Source organism: Kryptolebias marmoratus, linkage group LG5, assembly GCF_001649575.2.
Source record: "Kryptolebias marmoratus isolate JLee-2015 linkage group LG5, ASM164957v2, whole genome shotgun sequence".
In the NCBI taxonomy this organism is placed as follows: Eukaryota; Metazoa; Chordata; class Actinopteri; order Cyprinodontiformes; family Rivulidae; genus Kryptolebias; species Kryptolebias marmoratus.
This window is the reverse complement of record NC_051434.1, coordinates 13,130,612-13,145,804: the sequence shown is the minus strand read 5'-3', so window position 1 is coordinate 13,145,804 and position 15,193 is coordinate 13,130,612. Positions and strand designations below refer to the sequence as shown.

The window sequence follows — 15,193 nt, the reverse complement described above, 5'->3', positions numbered from 1 at the left end:
ACCCTCTCCTATTCCTGTTCCAATGAAACGTTCACATTTAAAGGTTTGACCCGTCCTCGTGTTCCCGTGTGTCCCTCAGGTACTCGCAGAGTTTGATGGAGCTCATAGAATTTTTAGAACAGGATCCAGACGATAAGGACGTCCTGAAAGGGTAAGCTGTTTCACACACACACACATACACACACACACACACACACATATACACACACCCCCGCATACCTATAGCTTCTTATCTATGCTTCGTTTGGCACCGATCAAGCTACCAACCAATATGCTTTAGTATTTCTACAATTATTTTTAAAGTGTCTTTTATTAATAATGATGCTGATATGATTATTTATGCACCTAATAACGTAAAAGCATCGTTTTTGTTTTTGTTAAACGTTGCATCAGCTCCCCTCGAAGTGTGACCGGAGTCGGCTGTGCAGACGTCTGGAAGGCTCATTTCTGTTGTGGAAACAGTTGAGGTCAAATCTGTGGTTTTCACTCGCGTTGTGGCGGAGCCGCTCGAGGCCGCCTGTCAGATTTAAAAGTCCAAGATTAGCCGAAGCCTAGCGGTTCATATTTTAGTCTGGGCTGAGTAGTTCGAGCAGGGTGTTGATTTTAATCAAAGCTTTGTAGATGTACGTGCGAAGCTTGGACTCACGGAGCACATCCTGGCCTCCAGCTGGCGAGATTCTGGCGCGTTACTAGACGTGAACTAGCCTCACGCTGTATTCACCTTACTGTTCCCCTCCTCCCGCAGCTTCACCAAGACTCTGGTGAACATCCGGAACAGGCACAACAACGTGGTGCCCACCATGGCTCAGGGAGTGCTGGAGTACAAGGAGGCTTTCGGCGTGGACCCCGTCACCAACCAGAACGTCCAGTACTTCCTGGACCGCTTCTACATGAGCCGCATCTCCACGCGCATGCTCATGAACCAGCACAGTCAGTATAGCACTCGGTGACCGACTGTGAGTTAATGACACGAACAGCTCATGTCATTATCTGGGCCCTGGTGAACTCATGTTCTGTTTATACACACCAGAATGCATTGTGGGTAGTCCTGAAGTCTTTTAAAGGCCTTTATGAATCCTGTATTAGTCATTAAAGGGGCCAGCTAGAAAGTAAGGTTGGGCGATTGGACGAATTGATGAACCATCGACGATAAGCCGAGCCGTTCGACAGTTGTTTTTTTTAATAGCAACTTTTTATTTTTTTAATTTTTTTTTGCCTACACACCCCCCAACTCCACCCTCCCCCGTGTGCCACCAAGTGGCAATAACCACAGTGGTGGGAAGGGAAACAGAGATGGGCTTTTTAAAAAAAAACAAAAAACAAAAAAACAGTATAACGTAGTTCCAGTGTTTCTGTCTTACAAATGCAGCCAAGCGTCAAACGACAAATATAAAACCAAACAAAAGCTAAACAAAAAACACAAACTCCTCCAGCAGAGAACGTGTGCGCGTCCATTAAATAAAACCCATCTTTGCCGCTGGTTTTAGTCTTCTACTGAGCGATTCAGCGCTTACAAAATAAATACATGACTGAATATTTCTAAAAAAAAAACTACAACGTCTCAGAATCAGAACAAGAAGATAAAGGGAAACCGCTCCTTCCAGAAAGATGCTTATAAATGATTTGACAAGAAAACAAGCATGTTCACTTTATCGGTTGTTAAAGACATTCCCAGCGGTGCTAAAGACGCGTTCCCAAGGTGTGAAACACCGGTATGCACAGATATTTTCCCGCCTTTCGAGATGACAAAAAAAAAAGTCCGGACGTCACCTGCGCGAATCTATCGCCCACCGCCATTTGTTGGACTGACGGATATCGGATGAAAAGAATTTGTACATATCGCCCAACCTTACTGAGAAGGACATTTACGAAGTGTTGTTTGTTGTGAGTCTCGTTTAGCTTTAGTGATAATAAGGCGTCACGTCTGCCGTGCGTTTTCTGCAGCGTTAATCTTCGACGGCAGCGTGAACCCGGCCCACCCCAAGCACATCGGCAGCATCGACCCCAGCTGTGACGTGGTGGAGGTAGTAAAAGGTAAGAAGTGGCACGTTCCTCCTCCGTGTGACCTTTTAACGTCACATGACATCAGCTCGGCGCACCCGCCGTGCCGACGGTGTGCTGTTCTACCAGCATTGTGTAACTCTGCTAGGAGCTGCCCCCGCTCTGACCCTGAAAACACTTCTTCTTTTTTTTTTTCTTTTTGTCAATTTGCAGATGCCTATGAGACCTCGAAGATGCTGTGTGAGCAGTATTACCTCACCTCTCCTGATATGGAGATCAGGGAGGTCAACTGTAAGTGGAAAAAGCTTTTTAGTTTTCAGGCTGCAGCTGTGTTTTGTCCGGATATTTCTGCTTTAGGATCCTGTGTAGGAGGAGCGTTGTTTTTGTTTTGTTTTTTTAGGCTGATTCATCTGAATCTAATCTTTGAGGTCTCCGATAAAATGATGTTCCTCCCACTGATCCATACAGGTTGTTGGCCGGCCTCATTTATTAGCTAGTAACCTTAAAAGCTGTGGATAGAGGAGTCGCGCCACAGAGTAAGGTTTAATCATTTACCAGCACGGTAAATATCTGCATGTCAGCGTGTGTTTAGAGGAGGAGAGGTCGGTCATATAAATGAAAGTCATCAAAACAAATTTCATATAATCGTGTCCGCTTTTCTTTTCTTACATGAAATAAAATTCCATGAGCGCTGTTTCCAGGCTGTGGAAAATCCCTAACCCTAACCCTGTAATGGAGAATTTTCGAGCCTATCGTGTTGTTTTTTTTAAAAATGAGGCTGGTTTTGTCTGCTGCAGAAGAGCGTGCGTCTCTTCTCTAACTTCCAAAAGACCTAAATAAATAAAATCCTGCAGAAAATCCATGATAATCCTACGAGACGCCGCGAAGCAGTTCAGCAAACACGCGACCGATTGCAAGTTTGACGTAGCTACGTTCAACGGCTGCCATCATTTCGATCTCGCTGCTCTCACCCTTGACTGATAAGTGATTTTTGTCTCTAAATTCACTGTGAAAGTTTATGATGGGAGCTTATTTTGCATGGTGGTTAAGTGCAGATTTGCTAATGTTTTATTTACCGAAACCTTTGCTCCGTTGGCGAAAAGCTGAGGGCGGAAACGTTTGCTGTTTGTCCTCTGCCCTTGATCGGCGTCTCTCGGTACGAACGCGTGATGTGAAATGTTTTTTTTTTGCCAGCGAAAAGCCCCGGCCAGCCCATCCACATCGTGTACGTGCCGTCCCATCTCTACCACATGCTGTTCGAGCTCTTCAAGGTAGCGTAAGCCTGACAAGCGTCCGCTGCCCGTCGCCGGGCGGTCAGCTCGCCTGATCTGTCACCCTCGTTCTCCCGACAGAACGCCATGAGAGCCACCGTGGAGACCCACGAGACGAGCCCGGCGTTACCGCCGATCAAAGTGCGCGTGGCGCTGGGCCACGAGGACCTCACCATCAAGGTGACGCAGCAGACGCCGCGACTCGAACGCGACAGAGTACTTTATTACGTGAAATAGTAGCAGAAGAACAGGAAGGAAGGTTTTCTAAATCCCTCCCCCCCCCTTCTCTTATTTTGTCTGGCAGATGTCCGACAGAGGCGGCGGCGTCCCCCTGAGGAAGATCGAACGCCTCTTTAGCTACATGTATTCCACAGCTCCCAGTCCCGTCCACGTGGACAATTCCCGTAATGCTCCCCTGGTGAGTCCCTTCAACTTGTATCCTTGTTCTCCGAAAACCCACGTGCTGCTGTGAGGTTTTTTTGCCGTTACGTCACGATTTTTTCAAAGCCACGAGGCCGGCTTTGCATTTCAAACACGAGAGTTGCGTGAAATGCCTTTCAGTCTCTCGAGCTGGGACTAAAAAGTAAACCGGAGTGTAACGGATCATGTGCTGAACGGTTGCGCAACCGAACGTGGTAGTGAATCAATGTATTACACAACAGCGTGGACTCAGCGACATGTCTTTGGTTTGACCAATCCTGGTCCTCGATTCACCATCCTGCATGTTTTACTTGTTTCTCTGCTCCATCACACCTGATCTGACTTGATGGGTGATTAACAGGTTCTGCAGAACATGAAGAGGTAATTATACCACTGAATCAGGTGTGTTGGAGCAGAGGAAACAAGGAAAACATGTAGGATGGTGGCCCTCCAGGACCAGGATTGGAGACCCCTGCTTTAAAGTGTAATCGGAGAAACGTTAGGACCTGTAAATCCTCAGCAGTATTCATTTATTTGTTAATTGAAGTGGATTCAGTCTGGGAAAATACTTCACATCTGACATGATACAACTAAATAAGATCATATTTAGTCTTTATTTTTTGATATGAGACATGAAAATAAAAGGAGGGAACCTGGTAGTTCTTGCAGTTTAAACGTAATTAGGACTAGATATGCTTTGAGATCTTAGAGTTTTAATAGTTCTAGACACTTTCCTAACACGAGGCTCAAATTTAAGATGAAAATCCAAAACAAAACCCAGATATTTGAGCACATTTGAAAAGTCGATGGTTTCATCCCATCAGCTCTGACAAACTGATCGTGTCTTCAGTGTTTCAATGATTCAGCTGATTCCCCCAAAAAAAGGAAAAAAGTCAGTCTTATTCCTGGTCGTCTCTCTGCGTTCAGGCTGGTTTTGGCTACGGCCTGCCCATATCCCGCCTATATGCCAAGTATTTCCAGGGAGACCTGCAGCTCTACTCCATGGAGGGTTACGGCACCGCGGCTGTCATATATCTGAAGGTGAGTTCAGCGTCCCCTGCACCTTTTGTTTTAATAACGGGCTCGTGAAGCCACCTGGATGTCGGCTTCGTTCTCGACAGGACCTGGAGTAAATCCGCTCCCTTCTGTCGTGTTCCCGCCAGGCCCTGTCCTCGGAGTCGGTGGAGAGACTCCCCGTTTTCAACAAGTCGGCCCTGCGGCACTACCAGACCGCCACCGAGGCCGACGACTGGTGCATGCCCAGCAAGGAGCCCAAGAAGCTCGGCAACCACGAGAGGAGCCGCTGACAGGAGGCGGGGCGAGGAGGAGCGGGGACGGAGTCGTCGCGGGACCTGGGATTTGCGTTCCCTAAAAACTCAACTAGACTAATGATGCAAACTAACCCTGACCAGACGACAGACGGGCCTTCAGACGGTTCTGCCTCACAGAAACCTCGTGCACCACTTATCACTTTTACTCCCAGTCAGTCAGAAACGTTCGAACGCTACGGTCGGGACTTTTTTTTCCCCCCTGCTGTTGTGCTTCACACAAGCGCGAATGGCGTTCCCCGATAATCATTTTCTCTGGATCTGTTAGAACGTTCACGATATCAGCGACTAAGCGGAACGCGACGTGTAGCTCAACCAAAAAAAAAAAAAAAAGTGTGCAAAGCAACACTTTGACGCGTCGCTGGAACTCCTCTTGAAGGTTAGCTGCTACGGTCACACATCCGGCCTTCCAGATAAAACAAAAACAGCACCAGGTTTAAAGTGGTCGCTGCAGACATTTGCATTCGAACAAAAACATTTCTGTGTTTGAGAGCGGCCCGTTTCAAAAACGAACAAGGAAAGAAAACCGATCTTTAGTAGAAATTCCCGAGCAAAGTTGTGTTGTGTTTTTTTGCATTGGGTTAGATATCTAAACGCCCGGAGGAGTGAGATAACTCCGGTTCAACAAGCCGAGGGCCTGCTCGGTGACACAAAGGGAGCAAAGTCTGTTTATTGCTTCATTCGAGCTGCTTCAGCAAACTCAAACAGCAATACGCGATAATAAGGTGTCCCGTTTTTAGTCTCTCTGAAAGAGAACAAAACAAAAATCTGTTGGTTTTTTTTGTTGTCGTAAGACTGTAAAAGCTTTAAATGACTTCAAAGCTGAGTGAACATATCTGCTGCCGACACGAACTAACAGAGACACCGGAATGCGACCTAAACCTGTTTTTATTTTTTTATTTTTTGTGTGTGTGTGTGTGTGTTTTCTAAGACTAATTACCAATAATAACATGATGGACCTCTGCTGGTTATTTGATCATTTCATCATAGAGCATGCATGAAAACAATAAGTTCTTTAGAGCTGCGTTTAAACACAAAAACTACATATCAGCTGTAAGAAATTCTTTCTTCTTTTTTCTAACTCAAACAATTTCAAAGAAGAAACCCTCTGAGATCTGAGGAGGGCCATTAATGACCTGATATGTTCAGGTTTAGGAGCACACGTCGCCTGCTGGTTTGTTTTTTTGTTTCTTTTAAGAGAAAACCTTGTTTTAGCGGCCCAGTTCCAGGCACGCTCTGCCCGTCTGACAAGAACAGAGTCCGGGAGGAGGCCTGGAAAATCATCAGTCTCTGAGAAAAGAGCAGCACGAAACACGTCACAACAATTTCACCCGCGTTTGTTCGTTTGTCTCATCGATTTTCTGTTTGGTTCTGTTTCGTATCGATTTCTTGACGCCGTCTTTTACTTTTTGTGTGTTGAGGTGATTTATTTTCGAAGTTTTGAAGCCCTTTTTGTGACTCGTTGGCTGACCCGCTGCAGGAAACTGTCCTTCAGCTCCGTGTTAAGTAACATGCCACGAGCCTTCGTCCTGTTATCTTTATTTGCACACTGAAGTCGCTGCGATGGACACGTAGGAGCCACTCTGGGTGGGAGGGGGAAGAAAAAACAACAACTTTATTGATTTGACAGATACGGCCTTACCCAGTGTTCACTGTGATAACATGTTCACTCATTCAAAGTCCCCGTTTGAAGCCTTCAGTATTGCCTGAGTGTTTTTTTTTTTTTATTGCCTTTGAACTCCAGACGTCATTCGCTTTTTTTACCCTCTAGTCTTCGCTCAGAGGCCCGGCGTTGCTTCGCCGAGCGTGTGTGGTTCATCACAGGAAAGCACCAGCAACTGCTGACGGGAGAAATGTCATTTCCTCCCCTCCCACCCCTTCAGAATGTCCGTTCTTCCAGCATGAAGTCCAGTTCTCTGTAAAGACTGAAGGAAATTCAAAGTGTTTCTAATAGAAACTGTACCAAGCGCTGCTGAGCTGTTGTCTTCATCCTCCTACCCGCCTCCTTCCACAGATTGTTTTTGGAAATGTTGCTGGGTTTGTCAGCCGCCGCCGACACGGTCCAGCGGCTGAACGTGGCCCCCTGCCAATGCGGGGCCCCCAGGAACAGGCTGTCCTGCGCGGCGATGCAGCTCCGTTAAAGTGCCAGACGGGGTCGCGCTCTGCCTCCCTCTGCAGCGCTCGTGTGTGTGTGTGTGTGTGTGTGTGTGTGTGTTCGACCCTCGCCGGTTTATTTTAGGTTTTGACCCTTGAGTCATCCGTACGGTGTTCCCTGAGCTGAAACCTCGTCTGGGAGACACAGCAGCTGTGTTTCAGGCTCACCACAGTTAGGAAAAACAAACAAAAACAAACATTTTCACAGCATTACTAAGCCTATATGAGCTCGTTTAGTTTTGAGCTCCATTGGCTCTCATTCTTGCTGTGTTGACACTGCAGTGTTTACTTAATGAACCGAGACCTGTTTGCTTTTCAGATTGTCGAGACGGTAAAACGTCGCTGGAAGCAAAGTGCTGCAGTCGCAAAGCCACAAAGTTGGGAACGCACATTAGGGTCGGATTAGGGTTCAAAATCGAAGGGACAAGGGAGCAGCCGAAAGACGAGGAAGACTCTTCCGAAGCAGAAATGCCGGATTGGTCATGTGATCAAGTCAGCTGAGAAGGTGCAGTTTGTCCATTTCCTAAAATGAGCATCAGCTTTTTTTGTTGTTGTTTTTTTGTTAGAAAGCACCCCATAAGGCACCTTTAGTTGTTGCTGAATTGAAAAGCTTTTATTTCCCTACACATTCGCCCTTATTACACATTGTAGATTACAAACACAAGAAGGCCGCGATGATGGCGGCTTTATCAGACGGGACAAAAACAGTCACGATCCGGTTACAAAATTGCCCTCTCACGTGGGCGTCCTGATGAATCTTGACGAGAATAATAAGGATTATTTCCAACTTTTGTTGGGAGGGTAGCTGAAAGAACTGGATCGTGTGCATGGCTGAGTGCAGTCCACTGGAAAAGCAAGCACTTGATGTGGAGTGGTTGGTCCAAGTGTGTGTTTATATATGTATATATATAAAATTAGAGTTTAAGGGCTGGTTGCCAGGTAGATGTGGATCCACCATGGCAGGGAGTCATGTTGGTCGACACTAGAAAGGTGAAAAATAACCAAAAACCTACGGCTTTCGAGACACCCGTGCCACCACAAACAGCCTCTGCAGAAGGACAGAAGTCTCCTAAACTGAGCGTGTTAACAGCTGAACAATCACAGCAAGAGGGCTTTGTTTCTATAAGACTTTACTTCTAAAGTGGCACGCGTGTGTGTTGCCCAAACAAAGAAGTCTTTTCTCCCCGAAAGCTTCTGATTTATTTACATTCTCCACATTGTGTGTGAGCCTGCAGCGGCGTCGTCGCCATAGTCTCCAGCGAGTCTCCTCCGTCAGTACAGGATCCCCTCGGGTTCCAGCAGCAGATACTTCTTCATGGGCGACGGCAGCAGCAGCTGCTGGACTCCTGTTTGACAGAAGCCCCGCAGGCCGGCTCTGACGGCGCATCTGGCGAGGTGGAGCAGGCTGCGGGGCGCGTTGGCGCAGACCGCGAACAATGAGTCGTAGAAATCTTTATGCCGCTGCCAGGACAAAAAAAAAACGGTCATTTGTAACATTCAAGGACGAGACATAATGTAATTCTCAGTTCCTCTAAAGGGGCCACTTGGGGACACTTTGTGGGTCAGCTGGGCTTCACGGCGCCACAGGAACGGGTGATTTGACAATTTATAGGATAATAAATCAGATTACAGCTATCATTCTTATTCAAACACAGTTACGCTCCAAGAGTGTGAGTTATCACCTTGTAGCAGTCATCGGGGATGGCTCCTCTCCATTTCCTTGTTGGCTTTAAACGTTCGTACGAGTTGACCATGACTTCTACCACCTTAGGGTAGTCGTGACAGGACTGCAGCACCTGCCAAAGCACAGACGCCTCGCCTTTTCACTTCCAACATGTGCTGGAGCTTTCAACGGGTGTACGAGTCTGTACCTTGTGGAACTGCGGCGGGTAGACCCGCGCGGCGTTGTAGTTGAGCAGCAGCTGGTAGCAGCGCTCCGGAGTGGCCGTGAGCCTGACGTTCGTCACCTTGAGGAGGTACTGAACGGGGGCGCAGCCGTTGATGTCCATGGCTCGCGCGTCCGCTCCGGCCTCCAGCAGCATCCGCATCAGGGCGTGGTCGCAGTTCCAGGCGGCCTTGTGAAGAGCCGTCTTGTGGTCCTCCTCCACCAGGTCGGGGTCTGCAACAGAGCGGCGGAGCTTGCTTCCGTTGCCTCCTTTTTTTTCCCGATCTGAGTCAAAGGCCGTGGGCCGAGACACTCTCACCTGCCTGGTGGTCCAGCAGGAGGCGGCACACCAGGTGGTGGTCCTGGCTGTAGAGCTGCTCCTTGGCGTCAAAGGCCCAAAAGGCTGCCGTCATCAGAGGCGTCTCGCGGAGAGAATTGAGGGCATTCACAGACGCTCCGTGGACCAAGAACAAAGCCACCAGCTCGGGAACGCCGAACCTGGCGGCTGTGTGCAAAGGTGTGTCCTCATCATTGTTGTGGCTCGCCATGTTGACCTTTGCACCTTCATGAAAAACATTATTTTATCAACTTATAGACATTTAAAGTGTCTGTATTCGTGCGAGGGCTGCCTAATATCAAAAACTATTGCGATGTCAGAACAGAGAACTGAGTGAGGAACATGTGGGGGGTTTTCCTTAAACCAAGCATCCCTGGTACCTTTGAGAATGAGCTGCTTGGCACAGTCCACAGACTCCCTGGTGGTGCAGTGGTGCAGAGGCGTGTGTCCGCTCAGAGACAGGCAGTTGACCTTTGCCCCGTGGGCCAAGAGCAGGGCCACGCAGTCGCCGTTGGAGACCTCGCAGGCCACGTGCAGGGGCGTCTTCCCATTAGGCATCCGGTTGATGGCTGCGCCGTTCTCCAGCAGCACCAGGGCCGTCTCCACGGCGTGGTGCATCACGCACACGTGGATCCCCATCGCCCAGGACTTCTCCAGCTTGTAGCCCGGCAGCCAATATCCTGCAAGACGTCAGAACGACAACAAAAACCAATGAGCTATGGAATTAGTGTGGAGAGTTGGGACGTTAGCACCATCTAGTGGTGGCATGGAAGCATCTCGCCTGTTTTGTAAGAGGCCAGAACCATGCTGGGGTCATCCACCTCCAGCACAGTGTCGACGTCCAGCTCGCCGGAGTGCAGAATCTGCAGGACCCTCCGCGCATCGTCGGCCTGCAGAGCCAGGAGGAACTGCTCCTTCAGCTTCCGGGGGCTCACCTCCTCCATGAGTTCCTCGCCGCCTCGCGTCGCCACGCCAGCAGGGTCAGACTCTGCTGCCGCCCTCAGAGCACGAACGAGGCTGGAAATAAAGCTACAAACGGCAACGATCAAGGAGGCGAGCAAATCCACCATCGCAAGGTCTCCATACGGGAGGCGCGTAGGGAAGGAAGACGGAAAAGGAAGTGAAAGCAGACAGGAAACAAGTGCCGTCAGAGGAAGAAAACAGTCCCGGGGTGAAAAGAGAACGGATATAAATAGAAAGCTGAGTGGGGTGCATTAGAAAGTTACTGCTGGCTGACTCCAGGCCAGCTGCTCCGCTGGCACGTCCATCATTCAGTGGAAGGTCACATGGTAAAAATAACCATTCGTGTGAGGGTGTTGGGAGCCAGGGAGAAGCAGCCCTGCCAGGAGGACGTAGACATCACAATTCATTACTTTGGAAAAGTCTGCATCTCTTTTAACTTTGAGACCAGAGTACCAGACCTTATTGTAACCTTGGATAATAGTTCAACCTGGTTTCTGAGCATCTTTAAAGTTTTTCTTTCGATGATTCTGTGCAAACAGCCAAAAATATAGTGAAGGCTTCACAGGCGTGAAACAGGATCAGGAAATGCAATGTAATCTTTAAGTTTTGAGGAACCAAATGAAGATTTATGAGTTAAGTGGATTAAAAGCAACAATAACCCCCCCCAAAAAAATCAGCTCTCTGAAAACTGTCAGGTGTTGAGACTGAAACGAGAACGAGTATAAAAGCAGCCAGACCTTCAGAGAACCAGCAGAAACATTGCTCAGAACTAGTTTGAAAGTTTAACAAAAAGTTTTGGATTGTTTATACAACAAGTAAAGAAAAAGTACGGCGGCTCCATCTGTGTCAGTTCAGAGAAAATAAAAGGAAACCAGACAGCGTGGACAGTGACCGCACATTTTATTCAGTGTGACAGGTAGCTGCCCTTTCAATCTTTTCAGAATGCAAAAAAAACAAAAGAGAGTGAGAGAGAGCAAGGCAATGACAGAAGAAAGGTAAGGCAGAGGTGGGGAGAGGAGAAAGAAAAGCACAGCTAAGGTGTGTGGATGGGAGCAGAGCGAGAGCGTGGCTCGCAGTTTGTATGTACATGAAAAACAGAACACCTTCAGGGTTTTAAGGGAAACGGGTCATTTTTTTTTGCCTGCCAGGAGCACCAGGAAGGGGGGGTGGGGGGGTGGGGGGTCTCATCCATACACTGGGCACGTCACAGGCGAGCTGCTAAGCACACAGCTTAAAAAAACCCATCTACTTATCATCACACGGGCGGGGCTCGCATCTCCGTCCGAGCAAACACACCGACACGATATAAAACAAGGCTTCCGTAGGAGTCTTACACCATATTGCTTTTAGTGTTCAGCTATACATAGAAAAAAGAGTCAAAAGAGCCCAGTCCCGCCGACCAGGTTTGTAAAGAGCGTAATATTCACAGAAGTGTTACAAAATATTTTGTAAGAATACATCATTGACAGGTGATTGGAAAAAAAAGCACTGGAGCAGCACTCTGGTTGGAAGAGAGGGGAAACAAAGAGCACAACAGGAGAATATTTATGTTCTGAACTCTCTTTGGGTTGTTTTTCTTTTTCTTTTTTTTAAAAAAACAGCCACCTGATTGATTTTTAGTTTTGGCAAAAAAAAAAAAGCAATAATCAGTCGTAAATAAACCTTAATTAAGTGTCAAAACTCCTAATGGTTCGGAACTTTAAAGGCTGGTTATGTGAACAATTACTATCTCACCTGCTGCAGACAGCTCGGTTTGGAGAAACAGACGAGCTAACGGCTAACGGCTAACGTGAGAGGAGAGTCGAAAGCAAAGAGGAATGCTGCCATCTTAAAACAACTCTAATCTAATAAATAATTATCAGGGGTTCATGTGAACACTATTTTTGTCCTTTACGTCACTGTGAATTTCCCATTACACGGCTGTTTACAGAGAAGCCGCTGCTAGCGTTAGCATTTCCAGCGCACTTCCATTAGGAATATCGTAATATTTCCTTCAAAATAATGGAAATGTAAAACCAGACTCTGGTGTAGAGGTTTATAAAGTAGAGTTCAGATGAAATACTATGATTTTTTTTAAGTTCGAGTTATTTTACGACATCAAAAATCTACTTTGGTCTCAGCCTAGCTTGTGCTAGCCGTTAGCTCGCCTGTGCAGTCAGAATTAAACAGTATTTCTCCAAAGAGCTGAGATATTATTCTTTATAACACCACTTTAAAGATCTGAACTATCCCCCTTAAAACACAGTAACAAAGAAATAAGTCTGATTGGGAAAGCTGTGTAATATAAACCCATCTATTCTTGCTTTTTTTGTTGTTGTTAGCAGCACACCCATAAGGTGTTTTATACCTGCTCTGATTCCGGTTGTGGTGAATCGGTCTTAAAAACAATCCTCTGTGACAATAAATAACGTCATAAATCCTACAACGAGAACTCTTTGCATAAACAACATAAAATATACCTAACAAGTACAAAGTCTTAATCAAACCAATTTTAGAATAAAGTTAAAATCCACGTCTGGGCGTTACTTTCTTAGAGTCATAATAAAGTATCACATACAATCAACTTCATGAGACATTTTTTGCTTCATCTCGCCGCACGTCTTCAATCGCGGAAGCTATCTATATGGCAGGATTCCTAAACGTTACTGAGAGTATTCCAGAAACATCTGGATGAGGGTTCGTCAACCTTTGAAAAGAACAAAACGACTGAATGGGGTGGATTAAGTTTTTCGTTTTCGACACTCACACAGAAGCAGTACTCTACTTCTCTAGCACGTCTAAAGGCAGCAGCGGGGGTTTTCGCACACATATATGTAAATGTATATATATATAAATATATATACACATATATATATATTTTTAAAAGAGGTTAAAGCAGGTTCTAAGCAGAGTCAGAGCAACATTATGCGCATGACGTGAGGAAGGTTTGATCTTAGCGCTTGTTTTTGTTACAGTTGTGATAAAAGTTACAAATCGACTGATTACACCTGAAATCGCCAACGGAGCCGGACCAGTGCTCCGGTCACGTGCACAGTGTCCGCACTTCCAGTGTTCTTTGCATCCCAGTAAAACACGGTTCCCAGTTCAGTCCGCCGTGAGGAGTCCCAGTGTGGTGAGGGGAAGCAGCGTGGGGACACCTAGTGGCAGGAGATGAGCATTGCTTTATAAAATCCACCACGCCGACCCTTGACCCGTTTCGTCAAAAGCAGTAAAGTCAACTCGTTTCGGTACTTTGATGGGATTTACACGAGTCTCTCAGAATGGCACGTTGTTAAACATTTTTGTGTCTGTGTTTATCACGAACACGGTTGGTCCGACGAGTCAAAGAAACCCATTTAAAGGATGATACCGGAGGATGGCTTCATCTGGATGTGAATAAATAAACCCAATTTACAGCTATAAACAGAAAAATAAATAGTAAATTCTTTAGGGGAAAATTACAGGGATGGGAATAAACCAGGGAAATGAAGGGGCAGCATTCGATCGTCCGACCGCTCCTTTTGGTTTTTCGGTTTGCGAGGGCAGGGACCCCAGACAGTCAGAGGTGGAGCTCCGCCGCTGAGGCGTTCCTCAGGGGCTTTTCATCGGGGACCTCCTGGCTTTGTGTTCGGCGAGATGCCAGAGGGAAACGAGAGGGGGGGAGCAACCTGAAGGCTCCCATCACACTGTGGTGTTCTCTCTCCGCTGCTGCTGCTGCTGCTGCTGCTGCTCCAGCTCTTTCTTCCGGAGCTTCTCGCGCCGTCTCTCCACTTTCTCCTGGTTCCGCCTGGCCTTCTCCATCAGAACCTTGAGGTCTTTCAGCTTCTTCTTCATCAGCGTTCGGTCCTGGGAGGAAATGACTCCAAGAGCCTGGAACAAATAACACGCACAATCACATTTTTATATATATATATATTTATTTATTTAGTTGCTTTTGTTGCTTACCAAGCATGCCACACGTTATTTATGTCATAAAATGTAAAAAAAAATTGCTTAAAAGTTTGATATTCCATTACATTGCCGAAAGTTTTATGATTTTTCTGTATTTTTATTATTATTGTTTTGATTAATTACCGAAAACACATTTTCATTTCATGCAAATGTCAATAAGATTGTGTGAGTTAGGAGGAAAACAGGGTGCTGTTACCTTTAGCTCGGAGCTATCCAGCTGTAGCAGCTGCTCTCCGTCGATGTTTTTGGCAGTGAATTCTGGGATGTGGTGTTCTAAATTAAGGCCCGTGAGCCAGAGCGCCACCTGCTGTGAGGTCCACTCCGTAACGCTGCGGTTCTGCCACTGGTGCGGCTTCGCAGACGGCGCCTCGTCCAGGATCTGAGCGTTTGTGAGAAAAGACGAGAGGGGCTCAGGAGTGCGTACGCCACGCGGCTGAAAGGCCTTCACCAACACCGGACGAGCGATGACTCCAAGTAAAACTAAAGACTCAAAGCGCCTGTCATAAATGAGTTCATGTGAAATTAAAAACGGGAGCGTTCCTCTCATGCTACAGTTTTAAACGCAGCTCTTACAGGATCCGTTTTTGTAAATGCTCAGGCTTAATTAGCTGTGGCAGACATTCTTAATTGGGTTAATTCCCATCAAAAATGTAATCAGTTGTAGATGTACATCCAGTGGTTACTTTCTGAGAGTTTCACTAAAATCTGCTCAGTGGGGCATGAAATATTTTGCTAACAGACAGATAAACCCACACATTCACAGACTCAGCAGCTAAACTACAATCGGCATTTAGAGGCAAAGTTTCACTGTGGCTCCGAGGTGCCAAACAAAAACCAGACAGTTTGCGAAATACATTCTGAAATCTTTGCTTTGCTGTAATTTCAGAAAAGTCACCCCCCCCCC

The 15,193-nt window shown here is 46.8% G+C and overlaps 3 protein-coding genes across 10 annotated transcripts in view; 1 reads left to right on the top strand and 2 right to left on the bottom strand.

Moving 5' to 3' along the window:
- The window catches only part of pdk4 (pyruvate dehydrogenase kinase, isozyme 4), an 8,502-nt gene extending 2,518 nt beyond the window's left edge, over positions 1-5,984 (top strand). The window contains exons 3-11 of one of the 3 annotated variants that reach the window (XM_017421984.3): positions 80-151; positions 746-930; positions 1,945-2,034; positions 2,215-2,292; positions 3,196-3,272; positions 3,354-3,452; positions 3,577-3,690; positions 4,620-4,733; positions 4,856-5,984. In XM_017421984.3, coding sequence (XP_017277473.1) covers positions 80-151; positions 746-930; positions 1,945-2,034; positions 2,215-2,292; positions 3,196-3,272; positions 3,354-3,452; positions 3,577-3,690; positions 4,620-4,733; positions 4,856-4,999 — 973 coding nt within the window. In that variant the 3' untranslated portion in view covers positions 5,000-5,984. Of the gene's footprint in view, positions 1-79; positions 152-745; positions 957-1,944; positions 2,035-2,214; positions 2,293-3,195; positions 3,273-3,353; positions 3,453-3,576; positions 3,691-4,619; positions 4,734-4,813 lie in introns of those variants that run through there. The other 2 variants (XM_025007854.2, XR_005233169.1) reach the window with 2 other exon arrangements.
- Positions 5,985-7,764: 1,780 nt separating this feature from the next.
- On the bottom strand, positions 7,765-10,702 carry asb4 (ankyrin repeat and SOCS box containing 4). Its single transcript, XM_017422003.3, has 6 exons — positions 10,178-10,702; positions 9,777-10,076; positions 9,379-9,621; positions 9,046-9,293; positions 8,857-8,970; positions 7,765-8,635 (listed from the first exon to the last, which is right to left on the bottom strand). Exons 1-6 carry the CDS (start codon positions 10,464-10,466, stop codon positions 8,447-8,449), a joined length of 1,383 nt encoding a protein of 460 aa, XP_017277492.1. The 5' UTR covers positions 10,467-10,702; the 3' UTR covers positions 7,765-8,446.
- A 540-nt stretch (positions 10,703-11,242) lies between these two features.
- ppp1r9a (protein phosphatase 1, regulatory subunit 9A) overlaps positions 11,243-15,193 on the bottom strand; it is a 50,037-nt gene continuing 46,086 nt past the window's right edge. For all 6 annotated transcript variants that reach the window (XM_037975650.1, XM_037975652.1, XM_037975651.1 and 3 more), the window contains 2 exons: positions 14,486-14,668; positions 11,243-14,208 (listed from right to left, as the gene is read on the bottom strand). In XM_037975650.1, coding sequence (XP_037831578.1) covers positions 14,020-14,208; positions 14,486-14,668 — 372 coding nt within the window. In that variant the 3' untranslated portion in view covers positions 11,243-14,019. The remainder of the gene's footprint in view (positions 14,209-14,485; positions 14,669-15,193) is intronic.